This window comes from Lynx canadensis, chromosome D2 (assembly GCF_007474595.2).
Source record: "Lynx canadensis isolate LIC74 chromosome D2, mLynCan4.pri.v2, whole genome shotgun sequence".
Taxonomy (NCBI): Eukaryota; Metazoa; Chordata; class Mammalia; order Carnivora; family Felidae; genus Lynx; species Lynx canadensis.
Genome location: NC_044313.2, coordinates 882774 through 900568, shown reverse-complemented (window position 1 = coordinate 900568; position 17795 = coordinate 882774). Strand labels below are relative to the sequence as shown.

At 62.9% G+C, this 17795-nt stretch overlaps 1 protein-coding gene across 3 annotated transcripts in view; it reads left to right on the top strand.

Moving 5' to 3' along the window:
- Positions 1-17795, top strand: part of INPP5A (inositol polyphosphate-5-phosphatase A) — a 173237-nt gene that overhangs the window by 60012 nt on the left and 95430 nt on the right. For all 3 annotated transcript variants that reach the window (XM_030334760.1, XM_030334761.1, XM_030334759.1), the window contains exons 3-4: positions 4770-4870; positions 9488-9575. In XM_030334760.1, the coding sequence (XP_030190620.1) occupies positions 4770-4870; positions 9488-9575 (189 nt within the window). The remainder of the gene's footprint in view (positions 1-4769; positions 4871-9487; positions 9576-17795) is intronic.

Sequence of the window (17795 nt, the reverse complement as noted above, 5' to 3'; positions counted from 1 at the left end):
GTTTCTGCGTAATGTCCCCTGAGGGCGGGGGCGGTGTGCGCTCTCCGTGCGTAGCTTTGGGATTTGCAAGAGCCTGTGTTGGTGGCAGCACCTGGGGGCCCGGCCAGTCCTGACGTGTGGCCTGTGTGTCCAGGGCCGGGCAGGTGTCATGGAATCCTCCCGGGCAGGCGGGCCTAGAGTCTCGCAGGGTGTGGGGGGCCTTCTTGGTGACACCACGGGGCCCATCTCCAAGAGGAGCTGCCTCTGGCGGTGTGGGCAGCTGCTGGGGTGGAGGTGAGGGCCGCCGTGTGAAGCCAGGCAGTGGCTGCGGGGCGAGTCGGGGAACCCCTGACCGTCCTCAGGTGGGCCAGGTTCCCGGGGGGCCACGCTGCTCCGCGCGTGGCCACCCTGGCGGGCGTCTGTGCATGAGCCCCGCTGTGGCGCCCGCTTCGCCCCTGCCTCCCCAGCCCACCCTGCGCCCCGTGAGGAGGCTGAGTCCGGGGCCGGGTGTGTCCCGGGTGCCGCCCCCCACTGGCCAATCGGGCGCCCCCCTCGGCCTCTAAGTGTGTGTCGGTTGGACGCGAGGGTTTTGGGGGAGTCCAGGCTGCCCTGGTGTAGACTAGTGCGACCTTTCGTTGGCAGCTGAGTGTGCATTCAGGACTCGGACACACATTTCTCCACGTGGAGGGGCCACCGCACGGGGTGAGTGCCCGCCGATGCTTCAGTCCTGGTCCTCCTCGTCTCACCCTTCCTGGCGGTGAAAGTGGGGTGCCGGCTGCAGAGACGTGGAGCGGCGCCTGCGGTCAGAGCGCGCTCGTGCTCCTGCGCAGAACGTGACGTTCGGGTCGCTGCGTTGAGCACGTGGAGGTCAGCGGCGTCGCAGAGAGAAAGAAATATCACTCACTTTATTTGGCTGTTTTTTTAAACCTATGATCAGTTAAAATTTAGTTTCAAATATGGTAAATTTAACCTGGAAAATCATTGTTTTCTGCACAAAATGTATTGAATGTAGGTCTTTCCTTCCTTAGAAGTGCAGCTGTCAGGGTGCGGCTGTTGTGCCTGAGGGCAGTTCAGGAACTTGAATCCAGGTGAACCACAGCACCTAGTGTGTGCTGTGGCTGCGGGACCGGCATGGGCATGGGGTGGGCCCCTTGAGGCCTGGGACAGGGTGGGGGCCGGGCCTGCGGCAAGGCCCTGAGGCTTGGGACAGGGCAAGGGGCGGGGCCGTGGCGTGGGGCGTGGCATGGGACCGGACACGGGGCAGGGCTCTGGACCGGCAGCAGCACCTCCTTGAGAAGTGAGACAGGTGCGTGCGCCCAGGAAACTAAGGGGCGGATGTGTGGGTCGACGACCCTGAAGGAAGTGGCAGAACAGGAGGCCAAGAGACCGCGGGTGTGGCCGGCCGCGTGCTTCAGGCTGCGGAGCTCCAGGGTAGGCTCAGAGGTCCTGTGACAGAGGCCGGAAGGCCCGCGTCTGCTCATGGGCCTGTGTCACCGACCCCACGCACCGATCCCCTGTATGTCCCTCACGCTTGTGACTCTGGGGCTGCGGCACCCAATGGTGAGGAAGAGGGACCAGGACCTGGGCCCTCTGGACACGTCGCATCCACAGCGTGACCGTTGCCCGGATAAGGAGGTGACTAAGGATTTGAGGCCCTGGCCCCTCGAAGAGGTGCTGGGCCTGGACCGGCTGCAGGGTGGCTGCTTCTGCAGAGAGGGGACTCCCTGGGAAGGCAGGTCAAGTGGCCAGACCCTGCCCGGAGCGGCAGGGTTAGGGAGAGGAGGGCCCAGCTTGAGCAGGAGGATGGTTGGGAGGACAGACGGACAGACAGATGGTTTCTGGGGCAGGGACTCGGGCCTGGCTCCTTGGGAGCGAGCGTCCTCAGGCCAGGGTGAGGGGCGGGGGGAGGAGCAGCCAGGGCGGTGGCAGTGGCCTTCCACGCCCCCCGCCCCGGCCACTCTGGGTCGTCACTTTGTCCAGCCCGCGCTGGGGAGGGGACTGCCCCGTGTCGGGCACCTTTCAAAACCTCTGTCCCAGCTGGCGAGTGAGGCCTTCTGGAGGGAGGTGGCCTGTGGGTTTCAAAGGAAGGGAAGGCACGTTTCCTTGTCAGAGCCCTGGGTCTGTGCCGAGGACTTGGCTAACTGTGATCTTCACAGAGCACGACCCCGTGGCGTGTCCTTGCAGCAGAGGCTCGAGCTGGCAGGGCAGGGGCTGCTGCCGGCAAAGGTGCAGACTGGCAGGGGCCGGGGCCCAGAGGAACGCCCTCTGTGCTCTCACTCGACACCCCCCGAAGTGCCTGCTGCTTGAGTCTGTCCCAAGCGTGTCTTTCAGAGCAAGTGCCCACCGAGGGACGTGTCCAGAGCCCCTGGCGCCTCCAGCCATCTCCCCTTTTGGGTTCGGGGTGATAGGGACCAGGTGGGGGCTGCTGTCTCCGGGCTGAGCACTCTGCTGGGTTGCCGGGGTCCCCGTCGGACCCTTTTGTCCAGGCCAGCCCTGAGGCCCCCGTCTGCGTTCTGGGACCCGACCCAGCCTTCCGCCATGCGGGCACGCCGCGGCAAACATAGAGCTGTGTGTCGAGGGACGGTGGCAGACGCAGTCAGAACTCTGAGAACGGAGAACTCTGTTGCTTCAGGCACAGCTGGTGCGGACAGGCTGGCCCTTTGGGAAGGATGCTTGAGCCTGCCGCTAAGGGGAAGTGCGCCGTGCAGGGCGGCCCCGGGGCCTAGAGGTCGGGGCTGTCCCTTCCCGCCGAGTGCCTAGGGGAGCCTACGCCGGTGCCCGCCAGGCTGTATTCCCAGGGTTGGTATCGTGGTCGTTCTTCCTCGGTGAGGCACACCGTCCTCTGGAGAAGCCGCGAAAGGTGCCCTGTGGGGCAGCTGCCAAGCGGGCTGTGGGGCAGGTTGGCTTCCCGGTCGCTTGGGCGTTCCTGAGTTCGGTGCACATGAGAGGCGTCCTTCCGGACGGGGCTCACTGTGCCACCGGCCTCGTGTGCAGCACCCGAGGGCCCGTCCCTGCCAGCCCCGAGCACTGGAGGGGTGGGGTTGGGAGGGAATGTTCCATGACTGTGTTTCACGGCAGATGGGCCGCCCTAGTGGGCTTGTGGTAGCCCGGTTCTCCAAGAACAACACGCACGCAAGGAGCAGCTCACTCAAACAGCTGGCATCAGGTACTGACGCTTTTCGCGCACGCCGTCCGTGCTTTTCCTGGTCAGAATCGTGTCCCTTTTTAAGAACGCATCCCGAGTTCCCGATCGTGTGTTCACATCTCCATGCGGGCCACGTGCACGCCGGCCACCCGGTGAGGGGCCACTGTGGCCGCGGGGCGCTTCCTGGCCGTGGTCAGGTCACTTGTCTCATGGGGCATGGCCTGCGGGCCTGGCTCTCCGTGGCCAGCTTGTCTGTCCGTGGCCAGCCGTCTGGCACTTCCTAGAAGTGGCCACTTTCCATCGGGGCTGCACACAGTGGCCCGTCCCTCTGAGGCCGCTGATGGCTCGCTGGCCGCCAGGCACGGGCAGGAAACGGTGCCTGAGGCTGGGTTCCAGGTGACAGAGCACTGAATGGGGGGCCTGCCCTGGGATGGTGTATTTGGGGATGGGGAAGGTCATCATGCGGGTTTCTGGCAAGTGCCTGGGAGGGGGGAAGAGCGCAGGACCAGAAAGAGCATCGTGGCCACCACGGCCAAGTGCAGTTAGCGTGATGGGCAGCTGAGGACGTGAGGACACGCCCCCTGCACTCTGCCCTGTTGCCCTCGACCCTCTGGTCCCACGAGCCCCTGCCGCAGCCCCCAGCTGTCGTGGCCTGGATGCCTCATCAGCTCAGCAGTGATCTGCTGTCCCCTGCGCCCTAGGGGAGCGGGGCCAGTGAGTGTCCTGTTCTTTCCGCGAGCGTGTGCTGGTCAACACAGGCTCAGCCACCTGTGGGTCATGCCCAGATGCCCGGTGCGGTTTACTGCAGGGGGCGAGATCAGGGTCCAAGCTGTGACTGAGGTTGTTGTCAGGACCCCTGTGCTGGGTGGGGGCCTGGGATGGCTGGACAGCCTCTGGACAGCGACCACACTGCTGAGAGCGTCTCTGTGGCCATCAATCCGTGTCACTGGGGGTACTTACCCGTACCATCGAGGAACAAAAGCGTGGGGAGGGTTCGCGGCTTGCGGCAGCCCTGGGGACAGTGCCGGGACCCCCCCGGCTGTAGTGGGGCAGCAGCACCGTGGCCACACCACCTCTGCTGCTGACCACCGTGTGCCGCAGCCGTCCCTGCGGTGACACGGGTGCTGGGCACCTGCCGTGTCGGGTCGTCAGGCAGTCGTGTGGACGTTGTGTGCAAGGCAGCCTGGGCCCCCGCTGAGCGCAGTCAGCTTTGCTTACTCCCGGGCAGGTCTGGGGTGTGTGCGTGTCCCCGTGCTGGCACGTGTGCCCACGACAGCGTGTGGGGCTGGCTGGGCTCATATCCTCTGTGGGGGACGCAGCCAGGTGTCTGCAGTGAGACGCTAACTGGTTCGTTTGTTTCTGTGGGACTTGGATGCTCCGCAGTTGACACGTTTGACTTTTTACAGCTGGGGGAATTCCTCTCAGTGATTGGGGAAGGTTCTAAGAAATTCCGAATCGTGTCTGAGGATCGGGAAGACGTGGGAAGCTGAAACGAGTGCTGCACAAAGGTGGTTTGACTCCTAGAGACCGTTCAAAGCCGTGGTCGTGCACGTGGGGCCTTTGGTCCCGGCAGCCACCTTCCTCGTAGGGTGGCCGCACGGACCCACGGAGCCACTAATGGCCTGTCCTGCGCTTCCCTTCACAGGTCGTGCACACGCACAAGCCGCACTTCATGGCCCTGCACTGCCAGGAGTTTGGAGGGAAGAACTACGAGACCTCCATGTCACACGTGGACAAGTTCGTCAAGTAAGTCCTGGCGGTGTGTGCCACGCCCTGCTGCCCCCTCCCGGGGCGAGGTGCCACTAGGGGGGCTGTCTCTGGAAACCCAGGTCATGACCCCACCTTTGTGAGGCTCCTTGGGTGGGCTGGTGTTCCAAAGAGAGAAGTCCTGTCCCAAGTGTGTGACCGTATGCCCCCTGGTGGGGACTACAGGGTGACAGTGTGGTTCCTGGGGGGTGGGACCACAGGGTGACAGAGTGGTTCCTGGGGGGGGGGGGGAACACAGGGTGACAGTGTGGTTCCTGGGGGGGGGGAACACAGGGTGATAGTGTGCCCCTGGAGAGAACCACAAGGTGACAGTGTGACTCCTGGGAGGGACCACAGGGTGACAGTGTGGCCCCTGGAGAGAACCACAGGGTGACAGTGTGGTTCCTGGGGGCGGGACACAGGGCGACAATGTGCCCTGGAGAGAGCCACAAGGTGACAGTGTGACTCCTGGGAGGGACCACAGGGTGACAGTGTGGCCCCAGGGGTAGGACCACAGGGTGACAGTGTGGTTCCTGGGGGCGGGACACAGCATGACAGTGTGGCCCCCGGGGGTGGGACCACAGGGTGACAGTGTGGCCCCTGGAGAGAACCACAGGGTGACATTGTGACTGCTGGGAGGGACCACAGGGTGACAGTGTGGCCCTGGGGGGGAACCACAGGGTGACAGTGTGGCCCCTGGCAATGGGACCACAGGGTGACAGCGTGCCCCTGGAGAGAACACAAGGTGACAGCGTGACTCCTGGGAGGGACCACAGGGTGACAGTGTGGCCCCTGGAGAGAACCACAGGGTGACCGTGTAGCCCCTGGCAATGGGACCACAGGGTGACAGTGTGGCCCCTGGCGATGGGACCACAGGGTGACAGTGTGGCCCCTGGCGATGGGACCACAGGGTGACAGTGTGGCCCCTGGCGATGGGACCACAGGGTGACAGCGTGCCCCTGGAGAGAACACAAGGTGACAGCGTGACTCCTGGCAGAGGACCACAGAATGACAGCGTGGCTCCTGGGGGTGTGCAGTTGCAGGGTGACAGTGGTGCTTTGGGCTTGGAGACTTCAGCCCTGGGCTCCAGGGGGAGCGTCCCATCTGCACGTCCTGGAGGCCACACCTGTGGCGTGACGGCTGCCAGCCTGCCAACTGTGGATGGACGGACGGACGGCTGGTTTCCATCCAGCAGCTCACATCTGTGTTTGTCACAGTGAGACGGGGACGGAGCCCCAGTCGCGTGTGGGTGGTGACATCTCCATCGTTCGGAGGAAGTAGCCACAGGCCTCTGCACAGACCTGGGAAGTGCACGCCTGGGGGCGGGGCGGGGCGGGGGCGGAGCGAGCGGAGGGCGGAGTGTGTGCTCAGCCTGGCGTCCTGAGAAGCAGGGCCCGCCTCTGGCTGTGGCAGCCAGAGGCCCTGGGGCGCCTTTCCTCCTTCTGCTCCGCCCCGCAGCAGCCCCAGGGCCCAGGACACCCGCTGTGCGCTGGGCACCACTGTGCCTGCCCTCCGTGTCCCCGTGCTGTGGACTCGGGGCATCGTGACTGCTCCCGCCAGCCGGGTGTGAGGTGACACTCCCTGACTTCCAAGGCGGGTCATCGAGGGCCGCTGTGCTGGGTCTGCACTCAGAGCCCTGGCTCCTGGTGCCCGGGCTCTGAGGGTGATTTCAGCCGCCGTCAGCAGCCGCAGTCCTGCTTGAGGTCCCTGATACGGTGGACACAGGCCATCCACGTGTCAGTTGTTAAACTGTGGCCGATTTGCTAAAGGGCATTTTTTAAAAAGAATGATCAAATTTTCCCTAAATAACCCAATTTTACGGCAATTTGAATTAAAAACATGTTTTAAATTTTTTACCACTTAAACTAATACTAAAGTTAACATGAGGGCAAGGGGATGCCGCTAAATAGCTTAAAGTAGGCAAAATAATTCTGAAGAGGCCCGAGGTGGGAGTGCCCCCCCTCCCCTGGCTGCAGGCTCCTTGGGGAGCAGTGAGGGCAGGGGGACGGGTGCAGGGCGGGCAAGAGCTGTGGAAGGACTGAATGCAGCTGGGGACTGGCTGTGAGCCACAAGGCCATGTGTGTGTGAGAAAATGGCACTGGGTCCCCCCCCCCTCCCCGCAGGAGGATAGCGTTTCAGTTGTGTTATTGAGTAAAGGGAGAGGGCCGAGCTCTAATAATGCTGAGGCTAAAATACTGGAGGGTGTTGTCTGTAGCTCTGGGGCAGGGAGTTACCTCCAAGAGAGGCAAAAAGTGTCACCTACAAAAGAAAGGATTGTGAAATGCGAATGTTAAACAACTTGTTAACTGTTTACCAAAAGACCCTGTGAAGGAAGTAAATGGCTAGCTACTCCTGGGAAAGACACCTGCGGCACACCTTGGTGACCAAAGCCCTTACTTACCTTAAGGAGCTTGGCGGGGGAGAGCGGCATTTCCAGAGTGGGGGGGGGGGTGCCCTGCTGGTGCGCAGCAGGCTTGTGGAAGGAGGCCCCCCCCGTCCAGCCGCACCCAGCCCTGCGCCCCTGCACCCCCGTCCCGCATTCCCCGCCCCATGTCCCCGCCTCTCCCCTATGTCCCGCCCCTGGCCCTGCCTCCCCGGGCGTCCACCCCGCCCCTTATTCCGCGCCCCATGCCCCGCCCCCGAGGTGTGCCCCTTCTGCCATCACCCCTGCGTCCTGGGGAGGCTGTCCCGTTCTTTCTACCCCTACCCTTGCTTGCCATATGTGACCCGTGTTGCCATTTTTTGCTTTAAACTGGTACCTTTTATAAAGATTAGAAGGGAGAGAAGGTGCCCTTTATCTTGACCGCTTTGTCTATGGCTTTCTGTGCTCTGCCCGCTCTCTCGAAGCCTCGGTTTCTGTCTGGTACCATCTTCCTTCAGCCTGAGAGCTTCTGTGACATCCATCTTAACACGAGTCACTGGTGACGAATTCTCTCCGCTTTTGTTTGTGTGAGGAAAGCCTTTGTCTTCGCTCTTGAAAGATGTTGTTGTTGTAGCTGGGACTGCGGCTTGCCCGCGCTTCTCTGTTAGCACTTAAAGGACATCATCGCCTTGTCTTCTGTGTCCTGTTGTTTAGGACGGGCCTTAGCCATTGTCCCCGTCTTAATTTTCGGTATATAATGTGTCTTTTTTCCCTGACTGTGGCATTTTGTCTCCCCGGATGGTCTGCAGCAACTTGATTATGTTGTATTTTAGTTTGATTTCCCTTGTGTTTGAGCTTTTTCAGTGGGTTTATCATTCTAATCATATTTCGGAAAAGTTTGCTCACCACTTTCCTGTTTTTCTCCTTCCCTTCTCTTGGGTCTCTGACTCGGCTTTCCTGGGGTCGGCCTGTCTGTCACCACCCAGGGCCCCTCTGCCCCTTGAGCTCTTTTTCCTCCGAGATTTTCCAGGCTCTTTGCTTCAGTTTGGGTCATTTCTGTTGCTGTGTGTTGTAGTCACGGATCTCTTCCTTATTTATTTTCTTAGGTTTTAACCTGCTCTTAGGTCCACCCGGTGAGTTCTGTTTTCAGCCTGAGAAGTTTAATTTGTGGTTTTCACGTTTGCTTTTCCTCATATCCGTGCTTTCCTTGAAATCTTTGATTGTATGGACAGCCCCTGCTTCAGGGGTGTTTTCGGCTGACTTCTGTCCATCCAGGTCTGTCTCTGCAGATTGTAGGTTGTATTTTTTTGCTTCTCTGCACACTAAGTTAATTTCTGGCGTGACGCCAGACGTTCCGAACATCGTGTGGTGTGTGTCTGCACCTTGCTTCCTGCCGTGAACACGGTGGAGGCTGCAGGGGGGGAGGGGTGTGAGCCCTCCGAGGCACATAGCCTCTTCCCTTCTTCCGTTTGGCTTCTTGGGGCCCGAACCCCTCTTCCGTCTGACCCCCGTGCTGGCTGGTCAGATGGCTACGTGACCCCTTCCCTGCTGCTGCGGAGCTGGCGGGAGGGTGGGGGGGCCCTCGGCCGGGGAGCCGGCAGGTGAGCAGGGAGTCCCCCCTCGCTTCCCGGCGTGGCTCTGGTGCATTCTCGGGGCTCTGGGCGCACAGTGGCTCCCTTCCAGCCACACGTGCTGAGGTGACACGTGGGTGCCCGCCTAAGCCTTTTCTGGCTGGGAAACGAGGCAGGGAGGTGACCAGGAAGCCCCTCTGACGAGGGGTGTTCGAGACCCTTCCTCCTTCCTGTCGGAAAGCCTCTGGGGCAGGCCGCTGATGCTCACCTTTCCTCCTGGTGGGGGGACCTGCCTTGGTCCCGGGGGGCGTGTGGACTCCGGCCTGCTTCTCCGCTAGCACAAGACACAAACAGCCGGGAGAGCCCACAGAGTTTGGGGTTGTGCCGCTGCGGCGTGCGGCCCTGGCCGAGCTCCCAGTGTCCCCCCACCTCCACGTCTCTGTCCCCGAGAGGCCTCTGGGTCCCGTGCATCTGTCGGGCGTCGGGGGGGCCGCAGCTGACGACATGGCCCGACTCTACCTGCACACAGTGGGTTTGGGTTTCTGCCGCCCTTCCTTCCTCCCACCACTGCTTGGTGGCGTTTTTGGGGTGACGTACGACACGGTGTTCGAGCCAGTAGCCTGGGTCTGGCAGCAGCTTTTTGGGTGGCTTTTGTACCAAAGAAACTCCCTGTTTTCCTTCTAGAGAGCTGTTGTCAAGTGACGCCATGAAGGAGTACAACAGGGCTCGCGTCTACCTGGACGAGAACTTCAAATCCCAGGAGCATTTCACGGTGCGTGCCCTTCTGCTGCATGGAGTCGGCCCCGGGCCGTGGCCTGTGGGATGGTGATCGCAAGTGGGGGGCTCTTCACAGAGGCGAGGGATTAAGCCCATCCCTGGATCTGCTCCGCAGAGCTCGAGTGACGGAGGCCAGTCCCTCTGTGGGCCCAAGCAGCCCACCCCGGGGGCCTGGCCTCTCCCGCGACAGTCCTTGGTCCGGGGGTCAGCGGACGCCCGGAAAGGGAGCCCCGCTGGGGTGCAGTGGCTGTGGGGGGTACAAGGTGCTGGGGAGGCTGGAGGCTTCTCGGAGGAGCAGACGTCAGATGGGTTTTGAGTCGCTGGTTGTTGGTTCGAGCGACCGAGGCATCTCACCCCCATCTCTGGGGAGGGCTCAGAGCTGCCTCGTTAGCTTAGTTTCCTCCGGCGTCTGTTCCCGGCGTCCTTCACCTCACCGCTGTCGTGTTGCCAGGAGCCTGGTATGCAGCAGGCGCTCGGCCGTTGCGTGCTGGTCTCATGGGGCGGTGGGTGCTGGTGTGCCGAGAGCAGGCGGGGCCGGGGAGCCGTGTCCTGCTCAGGGAGCGACACTAGAGATGGCCCTGTGGTTAGAAAGGCATCTGTCCGTTCGCGGCCTCTGAATTCAGGGTATCTGTGCCAGTTCGGTGGTACCTTCCATGGCTGAGATGGTCACCGTCACGTGCCCGTGGGATCCCCCGGGCCCCGCGCCTGCTGTCCTCGGGCACCCCTGCCCCCCTCCACACTCACGCGTGGCCTCACCGCCACCTGTGTCAGCCACATCCCGGCGGAGGCACGCCCCGCGCAGGCACGCCCCGCGCAGGCCGCCGCAGCCCCGTGCTCCCTCTGCCTTCCTGCCCTGGGCCGAGGGCCGCTGGCTCTCAGCCCGCCCTGGACAGGAGAACACTCTTCTCTTGACCCTCACGCTTCCCCGTGCCGGGACCCTGCTTCCTGCTTCTCCCATCAGGACTGGTTCAGATGGAGTCACGGCAGCTCTGACGGAAGCTGCGTTGGTTTGGGGCGAGCGGAGGGCCGGGCACCGCGGAGGGGAGGGGACAGCAGTTGAACTCGCAGCCCTGGCGGTGGGAAGCACTCACAGTAAACGCGGAAGGCCCTGCCGGGACATCGCTGTGGGGTAGGGCGTCCAGGGGTCCGGTGTGCGCGTAACTGGAGCCCCAGGATGCGAGGGAGCAGGAGACAGCAGGCCCCTAAAGAATTGGCTGAAGTTTTTCAAAATTGGACGAGACGTGTGGGTGCGTAGAACCAGTCGTACGACAAGGAGCGCGGCAGGGGTCAAGGGGCCCTGTGCACAGACGAGGGCGTCAGTCCCTCAAGAGGACACGACCGCGTGGGCTGCGAGTCCAGCGTCGGAGCTCGCACACGTGCACGGCCGCTGGCAGCCGGGAGGACGGAGCCGTGGCAAGCATGGGCTTCGACGCCGCCTCTCACCGACCGATGCTGCCCGCCGGCGTGACCCTGCCGCCCTTGGCGGGACGCCGATGGGAAGGGCAGCCGCGTGACAGATTGAGTGGCGCAGGGCGTTCGGGGAGGGGGACCCACGCGCAGCCCTCCCCCCGAGGAAGCACAGAGGCTGGAGCCCATGCTCTCCCCGCTGGAGGACCTTGCTGTCCAGTTGGTGCATCGAAGCACTTCATGGTCGTGTCACATCTAGTCTGTTCTTTGGTGCATAGGTTTTCAGACTTAAAGTGTCTGAAGCCAGGGAGCACCCAACATCCGTGGCATTTTAGTTGAGATGGGCAGTGCTTTCCTCTCTCGGTCGTAAATACAGAGACGTCACGTTAGCCGGAGACACGGCCGTGCTGCTTGGTGGGAGCCTCAGACCGGGCTGGAGAATGGCATCCGGCCGGGCGGGACTGGCCAGCACGGGGCCGCAGAAGGAGCCGCCGGCACACTGCATCGGGTGCGGCTCAGGTCTGCGCCGCTGAGGCTGTGTCTGCAGGTGTCGCCGCGGGACCGGATGGGGTCGGGGGGAGGGGCCGGGAGGCCTGGCCTGCCTGCAGCGGCTGTGGGCGCATGGCGGCCGGTCCTGGGGCGTCTGCACAGTGCTGTGGACCGGTTTTCCCTCGGGTGGGGGGGGGGGGGCACAGTGGGGAGGTGAGGGCTCCCCTCCTGCGGCCACAGTCCTGGGTGAGGTGTGCTGATGGCCCCCGGATAACTGGACAGCCGTGTTTAGCGGGTGGGGAATGGACGGTGGAGCTCTAGACGTTGGAGCGCATCCCAGAGTTGGCACAGAGGTCCGAGTGTGTGTGATCCTGCCTCGTGACCGTGATGCTGATGGTTGGCGATAAAATCCTGTTTGACCCTGGGGCCCCTGGAGCACCTCTGTGCCCTTCCGTCGCCCCCCTCAGCGTGCCGTGGGTGGAACCATCGTTGCCGGGGCCTCCGGACGTCCCGGTCGAGGGGACCCTGCACTCCCAGGGTCCTGGGCAGGGCTGGGCTACACTGGCCAGCTGTGTGGCCACTCTCCCACCCCAGCCTGGTGGCCTCTGCCTGTCAGACGGAGGAAAATTTAATTTTTACAAGATTAATGGCATTGGAGCAGTATTTTTAGCTGAGTGTGGTTCAAATAATAGGCCATTAATTGAAAAAGGAAATTGAAATGAATTTATCTTGTACATAAATGCTGTCACAGGTATTAATAGGGATCAGAAAATAGTGGCCTGTTCCCAGAAAGAGGTTGAGCCTGAAGCTGCACCTGGTGTATGAACATGACCGTGGGGGTTTGCTCTGCACACAGAAGCGTGGGGGCTGTGGCCTGGAGTGGGGGTTGGGCCTGGGGGTGGGCTCTGGGCCTGGGGTGGGTCTGAGCTTGGGGAGCTGCGGCCTGAGGGGGCCTCTGGGCCTGGGGGACTCAGCCTGGGGGGGGGGCACGGGGCTCTGGGCCTGGGTGGGGGCTCCGCCTGGTTGGCTCTGGGTGGGGTCCTGCCGACTGCATCGGGAGCCCACCGATGCCCCTGGTCACCAGAAGATGGCGCCAAAGCAGCATTTGGTGTCAAGCTTTTGGTTCAGGAGATGCTCACAGGGCTTTTTCTAGACTCAAATCAGCAACGATTACGTGAAGTTTGGTTTGCACCTAAGAGTCGTGCTGGGGGGCCACTTACTGATGAGGAGGCTGGTGTCATCCCAGCCCCCAATGGCTGCCCCCGGTGCGGTGGCCCGGTCGCCGGCTGGGTCACCTGCTTCCTGCTTCCCTGGAAGGTGGAGGCCGGAGGGCGGCTTCTTCATAGGGCTGCCAGGCCCTGTCCGTTCGCGGGAACTCACGGGGACATCCCTGAGGGCAGACTGAGGACCCTGGCCCAGGGCGTGGGCACAGCAGCACAGCCACGCGTGAGCTGGAGGGGTGGGCCGGGAGTGGGCGGGCTGCGTCCGGTGCCCCAGGTGCCCTCAGGTCCTTCCCCCTCCCTGTGGCAGCGTCCAGGAAGCGGCCCTGCTGCGTCTCATTTCTGGCTGCCCACCTCCCTGAAGCCCGATCCCTGAGTGCCGCCCTGCCCTGGCCCAGCCCTGGAGTCGGCCCGCACGTCCCGGGAGGACCTGACCGAACGCCCCGCCGTCCTTCCTCTGGGGGAGGCCTTCTCCACGACAGAACGCCAGGCTCTTCAGTGTCCCGCCAGGCTTTCCGGTTTCCACACCCCAGTGAGCTTTTGTGTTTGCCCACAAAGAACCGAGACGTGCCGGTGCTGATCGCCAGCAGGTGTGAAGGCGCTCTCGTCCTGGTCCCGCCACGTGGACAGAACACGCCAGGTTGTGGGACAGAAGGTAGATGCTGACGGTGCTGTGGCCACTGCACCGGGACCGGCCGGAGAGGAGACTCGGGAGCGGTGGTGTCCCTTCCAGCAGGACTGGACCCCTGTGCACCGGCCTCCCTGCCCCTGCTCCCGTGTCCCCGCCCAGGCACCAGGTGGCGAGGTGCGAGTGACCCGGAGCTCGTGCGGGGCGCCTGACCCGTCGTCACCGGGGACGCTGCAGCATCTGGGAGAGAAGCCAGCAGCCACCGCTCAGCGTGTCTGGCCAGGCCGCAGCGTCCACGGGATCCCTGGGGTGCCCACGCCTCACAGCACGTTCACAGCACGGGCCTCATGTCCCCGGGTCGTCCCTTCTTGTGGGCGGAGACTCTGTGGTGCCCGCCACGTGGGAGGAGGTGGCAGCCACCTTGCTGTGCGTCCTGCCCTCCGTGCGCTCCCCCTCCCCCGCTGTACGTGGCCCCCTTGCCCCCCTCCCCTCCTTCCCGGGGCCTCTCTGTTCCCCCTGGGCCTGGAGGACCGGTCCCTGTCACATGCACCTCTGCCCTTTGCCAGCACCCCTATTCCCTGCCGAGGACATTGCCCGCACACCCTCCACATGTCCCAGGATCCGTGTGGACAGGCGGGTACGTTCCGGGCTTATGACACATAAAGGTGACTCAAGGGCCTTCTCAGTTACAGGCGTGGGCTCTGAGGTGGGTGGGGCGCTCCTCAGACTGCCGGCTTCCTGGGCCCCGGGCCCGCAGGTCCCCTTGCCCGCCACGTGGGAGGGACCCGACACCATCGGAATGACAGCCAGCACCCCCTGCCGCCAGGGGCGCCTGGGTCCCGAGTGCCCTGAAACGCTTCCCACACGAAGCCTTCCAGGATCTGCCTCTTGGGAAACTCCCCGTGACGTCACAGGCGCCCCACGGTTGGTCACAGTTGACTTCACAGCAGCCCAGGGCGCGGCCACTCGTGCCTTGACACTGAGGAAGTGCCCGGTGTAGTTTTCCAGGGCTTCCCAGTGTCTATTGATTGGAGACCCGATACCACAGGAATCGTGTCTCATTTCGCCGGAGGAACATAGAAAACACATCACTTACCCCCGGAAAAGCCTGAACGTCGATAGGCGGACGTGAAGGGAACGGCTTCCCTATACTCTGGCTTCGGAAATGGCTAAATGAGGAAGAAATTGCAAATTTATTTTGGTAGAATTTCCTCGTCTCGTTTCGCTGCAGGAACGGAGCGTCTGCCGTGCGTGTGCTGGGTAGGCCCCCCCCGTTGTGTGAATTCAGGGCTTCTGGGCTGGGGGAGGCCCACAGAGGCACGGCCAGAGGCCACCCGTCCTCCCCTCACTGGGTGCCCTGTGAGGAGGAGGAGGAGGAGGAGGACAGAGGGGGGCCACCTGGCTTCTGAGGCAGGATGCGCGGCGTCAGGGGCCATTCCGAGGAGGTGCAGGCCGAGGTCGCGTTCCCCGGGGAGCCCTTCCGTTTCTGGGACAGGTGCTTCTAGAACGTGAGGCTGCAGGTGAGCGCGCTGGCTCAGCGGCTTTTCCTTGGGCAGCGTCGGCTCGGTGGCGGGCACGGACCGGGCCGTCTTCTTGGTGGAGAAGCCGGGGGCGGCGGGCACCAAGCCCAGCCTGCGAGGCCCCTGCCGGTCTGCACGCTGCAGGCCCCACGGAGCCTCTGGGGCCCGGGAGCCACGCGTGGCCGGTCAGCGCCAGTGGTGCACGTGTTGCGATCTGCAGGGCAGGTGCGGGTGGGCCCGAGGACGCCGTCCCTGCTGGCACTGGGCCGACGCCTGCACAGCCGGCAGCTGAAAGAGGGAAGCCGTGTCTGGGCGGGAGCCGTGAGCTCCTGTCAGGGTCTTAGAAGCCGTGAGAGCTCCCAGGCAGCGGCGGGCCGGAGCTGGGCAAGTGCCCTGGTGGCCTCCCGGCACGGAGAGCACGTAGAGTTCGTGGAGAGCGCTTTTGTGACCGCAGGGCTGCCTTAGCACACGGAGGCCCCGACTTCTCCTTGAAGCTCTGAAAGTGGGGTTTCTTCTGGGCAGAGGGGTCTGGAGCCAGAACTCGGCATCACCCAGAGGCCCCGGGCGGGTCTGTGGGCTGGGGAGCGGGCTTCCCGGGCTCCGAGCCCTTAGCGGGGAGACCCAGATGCCTCCGCTGCCTGCGGTGCCCCAGCCGGCTCGGCCAGCCAGTTCAGTTCCCGGGAAGAGGTGCACAGGTTGAGTTCCCTTCTGTGCGGCAAGAAGTGTGGTCCAGAGCAGCAGTTCACCGACAGGAGCTCTAGGGACACCATGGCCTCCTGGGAGCATGGCTTCGTGTGTGTGCAGACCTCCGGAGAGGGCTGTCAGGTGCCCTTTGCGGGCTCCCCTCCGGTGAGCACCCCTCCTCCCTGGCCTGAAACCTTTGCTCGGCAAACCCATCCCATCCAGCAGGTTCTCCTTCCCGGGAACGTGCAGTGGCTGCCTTACGAGTCCTCCCTTGTAGTCAGACCATGCAGCCTGAGGGCAGGCCCTGGTGCCCAGGAGGGCCCATCCGCCGGTTCATGCCCAGGAGCGGTTGGCTCCCACCGGGCTGGGAGTGCCCATGCCGGTGGCTCCCCGTCCTGGGACACCGGGACTGCTCGTCACCAACAGACCAGGCTCCCTCTTACTTTCCTCTCTGTTTGGGGGGCTCCTTCCCCACCCCCGACCCCACGTTGTCTTTGGCAGTGCTGAGAGGAGGGTCCCCACGGGGAAGCACGGGCCGGGAGGGCTCGGTGCTGGCCTTGGACCCACTTTTCCGGGAGGTTCTGGGCCTTCGTCAGTGGGGGCCCGCCTCCCATTTGCCCCAGATCTGCTGGAGGGCAAGGGGGGCTGCACCTGCTCTCTCCCTTCCCACTGCTGCAGGCCCCTGCCTGCTCCCCGCTGTGGCCCCGGCCCTGCTGGCGGGAAGGCGTGCACCGGAGGAGGTGCCCTTCCACCTCCCCCGTGCTCCCCCCCACGATCGGCCCCCTTCTCCTGTGTCTGCTCTCCCGAGTAAGATTTTAGGGGAAATTTATGGAAAATTAATGGAGTTTACTGATGTTCTTTGATCTGGGGAAAGGGAAAGAAGGCAAATGCATTTGTGATGAGGGAACTAATCTGCTCCAGGAGAGGCCCCCCTCCCGTGGCTGCGCCCCGCCTCCGCGCCCCGCCTGTGGGGCCAGACAGGCCTGATGGAGTGTGAGGAGCAAGATTGGTTTTCCGAGGGCACCGGGCCCTCCGCGCTCAGCTAAATCACGCTGTCTGCTCTGCTGGCGGTAACGACCCGCTCCCCTCGGCGGCACCTGCAGCCCCGCGGGACACGGTGATGTGCGGCTGGGCAGCGGCGGGGGCCCGAAGTGAAGGTGAAGCTGTCATATCGATCTTTTTAGCACTAAAATATGAGCCACTTTACTCCACTCCCCGCTGCTGTGATGTGAAAAATAATAACTCGGATCCAAATTAAAAATATTGATCTCTGGAAGGTGCTGAAAGTAAATAAACACCCCCCGAAGTTTTCGGGTCAGCCGAGAAACGGCCTCAGCAATAAATGTGTCGGCACGTCAGGGTCCAGGGTTCTTGATCTGTTTTTTCTTTGAATTGATTTTTCATTATTTACTTCCTAAAAGTGTTGAAATTTGGTCTTCCACTGGTAAATCCCAGTGTTTGGGCGGATTATTTCTTTGGGGCTTATGATCCACTCACTCATTGATTGATTGATTTTTGACTCAATAAGCTTGCAGTCCCTGCCTTATTTAGGGCTTCTATCATAATTTTTTATACATTTGCGCTTGACTTTTTTATTTGCCTCTGACGGATGAGGTGGCATGGGGCTGTCGAGCAGGGTAGCACGGGTGCCACGAGGCTGATTTTACCCGGCTCTGTGCATTCTGAGGGGACGCTGGGTATGTCCCGGCACAGCAGATCCCCCGTCACCTCCGGAAACCCCTGTACCAAACAGGGCCCTGGCCTGTGGGTGCCCCAGCGGCCCGCGGCCGAGTGAGGTGCGGCGGGCAGGCGGGCGTCTCGGATGCTGCGGTCCTCGGTGGGCGTGGGGGGACCTTGTGCTTCTCGAGAAAAGGCTTTCAGGAGCCCCCAGAGCTCTGGCCGAGTCCCCAGGGCCACACAGCGTGGATCTGCGTGGCCCAGCAGGAGGATGGGAGAGGGAAGGACAGGGGAGATGGCAGGATGGCCATTCCCGTGCAGCTGTTTGTGGGGACAAAAACCTTGCTGGGAAGACTGAGGACTTGAAACCTGGCCCGTGACGATAGCACGTCTTGCCGCCCCCAGAGTCAGGGTTCCCTGCAACCATTTCCCACTCTCCAGCGTCTGGAACGAGAAGCTGCTGGCCCTGGGGGCCCCCGGGCTGGACCCGGCAGCAGGGCCGCGGGAAGAAGGGGCCCTGGCCCTGGGACTCGGGATTCTGGCCCTCGCCGCCCCGGTCGGCCCTTTGCACCCTCCACCACGTCCTCCTC